General features: G+C 28.7%; 1 protein-coding gene across 3 annotated transcripts; it reads right to left on the bottom strand.

Annotated features, from left to right (window-relative positions):
• Positions 1 to 4,521: 4,521 nt before the first annotated feature.
• LOC145112489 (uncharacterized) lies at positions 4,522 to 5,442 on the bottom strand. Of its 3 annotated transcripts, none has more exons than XM_079048655.1 (2): positions 5,343 to 5,442; positions 4,522 to 5,240 (listed from the first exon to the last, which is right to left on the bottom strand). In XM_079048655.1, the coding sequence occupies exon 2, from the start codon at positions 5,172 to 5,174 to the stop codon at positions 4,689 to 4,691; it is 486 nt and encodes a 161-aa protein (XP_078904781.1). In that variant the 5' UTR covers positions 5,175 to 5,240; positions 5,343 to 5,442; the 3' UTR covers positions 4,522 to 4,688. The 3 variants fall into 3 exon arrangements, with proteins under 3 accessions (XP_078904781.1, XP_078904782.1, XP_078904780.1); XM_079048656.1 differs by having other exon boundaries at positions 4,522 to 5,198; positions 5,279 to 5,437; XM_079048654.1 differs by having other exon boundaries at positions 4,522 to 5,183; positions 5,279 to 5,437.
• Positions 5,443 to 5,697: the final 255 nt, after the last annotated feature.

Raw genomic sequence — 5,697 nt, 5'->3', positions numbered from 1 at the left:
GTTACAGGGGTTGTGTATTAGTTGTTGATTGTGTCAGATCTAGTTTTTTATTAGACTCGAGACTCGGTAAGAGGCATATTGAAGACTTCTAGGTATCAAACAATTTAGACCGAGTAAGACCCAAAGGGGCATATCAAACAACCCTATAAATTGGTCCAATAATCTTTAGAAAAACTTAAAGTTATGCTGGAAGCACTCACAACTTTATAATATGATTTAAGTTCTCATTCTTTATCAATATGAGAAGAGATGTTATAACTTTTTTTTTTACTCAAATTCATTTTTTTTTTCACCCAAGCTAAATTCCAAAAGGTTGATTTTTGTACAATGTATATTTCTTTTGGTTTACAAACATGTTCGATTCAAGTCTTGAGCTACAATACACATACATATGATTGGCAAGTGTTACCAAAATATTTATTGATTGATTAAGAGACATGGAAAGGTTTTGTTTTTAAACGTATTAAAGACAAAAACCATAGGGTTGCCTCTAAATCAAGAAAAAGATGTGTAATTCTTATTCTTTAAGCAAAAACAAATGCAGATTAGTCTTTTACATCTTATATTTTAATCAATCAAACTCTTTCTATACACATGCAACCACAAGTTTTCCCCAAGAAATGCATCAATTCTTTTTGGGTTTTCAAAACACAGTTAAAACACGATTTATAATGTGTTGATTAAATATCAAAAACTATTCAAAACTAATAAGTAATCTTGAAAAGTAAGGATGCGTTTGGTTTGGTTGTTGACAAATTTTTTGTTTTTCATTGATACTCCCTCCGTTCCAAAATTATTGTCCACAGACAAAAAACACATAGATTAAGAAAAATAATCATTAGTTTTGTCTTTTTGAGTAAAATGACTCTCTTGCCCTTTTCTAAAACCAATGGGAAATGTGCGTTTGTAATTATTCAAGTTTACTTTATTAAATGTTAGGGGTAATATGGTAAAAGTGTATATCTACTTTTGGTAGTGAACAATAATTTTGGGACAAACTAAAATAGTAAGGTGGACAATAATTTTGGGACGGAGGGAGTAATTTATAAGAAAAATGAAAATTAAAAATATATATATATTTGATTTAATATATTTTATGTTTTTTCTTTTCAAGAAAGAGAATTTTTTTTATATTTTAAATTAAAGATTATTTTGAAAATTGATAATCGTTGTCTTGCATATTTTACCATTCTAAATTTTTTCTAAAATATCACATAGGCAGACACGTTCCCATCCTATCCCTATCCCTACCCCCACCCACACTCACACCCATGCCATCATACTTAAGTTCATAATTGTATGTTATATTTTAAGTTCAGTATAATTAATTTAATTTGTTAGAATAAAATAAATGTTTGATATAATCTTATATAAAATAAAAATTAATAATAAATATTATTCATTTAAATAATGGGAGCTGGTATTTCACTTGTTAATTTGACTCTTCCACTTACAAAAAAAATTGACCTTTCTGCTTTTATTTAAAACTTATAATTATATGGAGAGACTTTAATGGGTTATATGTGCACATCTTATCTTATCAATCTTTTTTTTTTCTTATTTATCACTTAACAAAATTAATTTGTTTTCTTATTTTCATCAAGCCACCAAGTTATGCCTCTCCGCCATGTGAGTTTTTTTTTTTTTTTTTTTTTTTTCACTTATAAATGTTGTTAAACAAAAATATTCAAATCACGCCGAACGGTTAAAAAAAGTTTAAGGATATAAAAACATTCACCCTATCATCAAATAAAAATTTGGAATCATCAATAGTTGTATATTCTTTTGATTTTAGAATTTATAGACGGTAATGTATTTAATGCGCACCAAATATACTCATATTTAGTGGTTCTTCCCCTTTAAGTGGAAAATGGAAATGGAAATTGGAAATCCCCTAAACCCATGACGTAATAAATAAGTAGAATCTGTACATGTGGCATTCTATTATCCCTAATCCAATTTTTCCACTCTTTTTTATAAAGTGAATTACCGGTATTGCCCTTCAATTGTGTTCAGTTAATTATCGTCAATTCCTTTATTTTTGCACCTTAGTTACTCTATTTCCTGCAACATTTAAAAAATTGAAGGTTGGTTTGTTTTTCAAAGATCCAGTTTTTTCACATAGGCAATTGTATGTTGCTTTATCTAGAGGTCAAAGCAGAGAAATATTAAAATTATTAATTTTAGATAAAGATGGTAGACTTATAAATAAAACTTCTAATGTTGTTTATAAGGAAGTTTTTCGCAATTTATAACCAACTTTTTTTGTAGCATCTTTTAGTCACTTTTAGCAAATCACACTTCATCCATCATATTAATTTATTTATTTATAATTATGTATTGTATTTTTTTATGTTAATTTCATTACAGACATGTTTTGTATCAAATCAATTTTGATGTTTTTTTGGGTTTTTTTGTCATTACTCAAACGTATGTTGCATTATATAAAGTAATGACTTTTATAAAATAGGTGGATTTACATTTGTAATTAAATGCTTAAAATTTACAAAGTTACTAAAAATAGAGAACATATCCTAAGAAAAACACCATCATTACACGGATTTCAAGGTTATGACCAGTAAGCCTATAAAAGAAACACATGACGCAATAAATCAAGGTAAAGTTAAAAAAAACTGATGAAAACAGCAACAATTTCTATTAATCTCACGAAATTAGCACCATGAACGATGAAGAAGGAGTAAAAATCCTACAATGACAAATCGACATAGTGGAATTGAAGATTTATTGAGATGGTAAGATATAATAGCAAAAGTGGCGTTTTAGCCAACAAACGTTTTTTCTTCCCACTCGCTCCCTTGTGGGTGTGTCATCATCTCTGTATGTTCAACGAGAATAATGCACCAAAAGTAAGGGTTTTAAAAATCTTCATTTGTAATTAAATACTTACAATTTACTGTGTAATTAAATACTTACAAATCAAAAAGTTATTAAAAAAATACAATATTACAATTCATAAGTTTTCTAAATTAATAATATATTATTTTATTACATAATTAAATTTTAAATTCTATTTAAAATTAATACCCGTGGGTTCCACGAGTTTTTACCTAGTTAACAATAAACACTTATTAGTTTAGTAGCGAAATTGAAGACCGAAAATAATGGTTTCTAGTCGGTGTCGGTCACAATCGGAGGGTGGAAATTGGAATTGTTTAAAAATCATAATATCAATAATAAACTCACAAACAAAAATTGAAAACTACAAAAAAAATATTTGGTAATTAATAAATAAAAATATATTTTTAATGAGATGTTTTAGTGTATGGTTGGAAAAAGGAGTTAATGTGAAAAATTACACCATTTTAGAATTATTATAGTAAGATTTGAGTTGCTCTTAATAGGTTTGATGAATAGGATATTGGTGAAATTATGATTAGTTTAGAAGTATATTAGTTTTGTTGTTCTAAAAAATAAGAGCTGACAAATTTTTATGTCATTCAATAGATGAAATTCTATCATTATGAAATACAACATTGACATTCAATTGATTTGAAGTTCAATGATCATTAAATTATTCAGTACAAAAAATATAAGTTTTTATTATTAAATATATACTATAAATGAACTTTTATATTATTTTATTGAACTTTATAGAGTTCAATTAATTGTAAAAAAAAAGTATAAGTTTTATGGATTATAGAAAGATAATGTGACAATCTATTGAATCTATAGAGTTCAATACATTTTTGGTAAGTACTCCCTCCGTCTCATATTTATAGTCCATGTTTCATTTTTAATAAGCTCGATTAGACTAAGTTGATGATGATTAATGAACAATAAAATAATTATTAATGAACTATGGTTCTGTTGTGCATGTAGATAAGAAAAAAAAAAGTAGTTTTCTAATATAACATCCAAAATAGGAAATTATTGGGTTAAATAAGTTTGACAAAGTCCAAAAAGCTACTCAAGTCAATTTTTTTTGCACTATCGTTCGTAAATTTGCAAGTTTTTTTTTTTTGCACTTTTGTTTGTAAACTTGTAAGTTTTGACATAGAGCTTTTTCACTGTTCTTTAATACTAAACTCATTTCCATATATTTTTATTTTATTTTAGTAGGACCATAAATAAACTTAATAAAAAAATCTCTATTATGAAGAGATTTTGAGTTTTTTAATTTGATGATAAAAAACTTAGTGAAAAAGTTTTTCTATTGCAGCTCTCTAAGACTTTAGATCAGGTTGTTGATCAAGATAAATCTTTTTATTAGAAGTATAAAAAAACTCACTTAAACTCATTCTTGCACTTTTATCCATATAAGACGATTATCAGCCAACTTTTTGTGGCAAACTGGCAACTGAGATCGTAAGTCTTTGTACATAGTCTTTTTATTTGGTTTCACAAATTAATCGTTTAAATTGTTTCCAATTCTTGAGCTACTATACACATCCAAATGATTGACAAGTGCCACCACAAATCTTCTTGATTAATTAAGTACGATTTAAAGATTGTAACTTGAACATTTTAAAGACAAAAACCATAGGATTCCTTCTAAATCAAGAAAAAAGATGTTCATTTCTTATTCATTAAGCAAAAAACAAACGAAAATTAGTTTTTCACACTTTATATTAATCAATCAAACTCTTCTATACACATGCCACCACAATTTTCCCCAAGAAACGCATCAAATCTTTTTGGGTTATAATTTAATGAAATGAACATCAAAATCAATCCGATATCTTTGAAAAACTAAGCCTTCTAAGTTGGCTGCTAATTGGGATAATCGACCAATCTCCATCATTCTTCCCACACTTCAAATCCACAGTTTCTACAATTCTTTGTGTCACTTTCTTGCGTTCTTTGCCTCGGATTGGGGTTTTATCAACCCACAAATCTTCGGAATCAAGCATAGGAATCTTGTGGGTGGTTTTCTTCTTTCCGGGCTTAACCTGATGGTGGCCATTGCTCGAACTGCCGCCACTCACCGCCACCATCCGCCGGAACCGCCTTGTAGACTCCGCCCCACAAGATATCGAAACTGGTGCAGTTTGGATTCTTATAGCAGGTTTCTTTGATGAAGTCTTCTTGAGATTTGAGTCAATTTCTTGCATCATCAAGGCACTAACTTTTCCGGTTGACCCTATTCTGATCTTACCACCACCACCACCGCCATCGCCGCCTTTGACTTTACCATTTTCAGAAGCTCTAGCCATGACTTACAACTTCAAATCAAGAAACTGATTACAGTTTTTCTGGTAAAATACCATGGGATTGAGAACCTAATAAGGAGATCATTATGAATGATAAGAAAACATACCAGAAAATATGTGGCCCCAAAAGTTTTGACTTTTGAGTTTTGACAGATAAATCACAAAAATCACCTTTTTCTCGGAATTAGATGAGATTGGAGGTGTGAGTTGGAGAATCTGTGTTCTGTCTTTTGGGGTTTTCTTTTTTTTATTAATTTGTGTTTGTGTAGAGTGTAGATCATGTATATATAGCAATGATCGATGACGTGTATGGTACAGTTGTTAATTTAACTTTTAATAAAAAAAAGTAATCATTTTCCTTTCCGTCAACTTCTTCAAATGAACAAGTCGAGGAGAATATTAATTGTTTAGTGAAATTAGATTTCATGTGGTAACAAAGTAGGTTTATTATAAAGGCTTGAAAGGTAAGATTTCTACGGGTGATGTTGACACATCGCTATTATATTGTACATTTGTACATATCCGT

Source organism: Lactuca virosa, chromosome 5 (assembly GCF_052849685.1).
Source record: "Lactuca virosa cultivar CGN04683 chromosome 5, Lactuca_virosa_CGN04683_v6, whole genome shotgun sequence".
Taxonomy (NCBI): Eukaryota; Viridiplantae; Streptophyta; class Magnoliopsida; order Asterales; family Asteraceae; genus Lactuca; species Lactuca virosa.
This window is presented reverse-complemented; position numbering and strand designations above follow the sequence as displayed.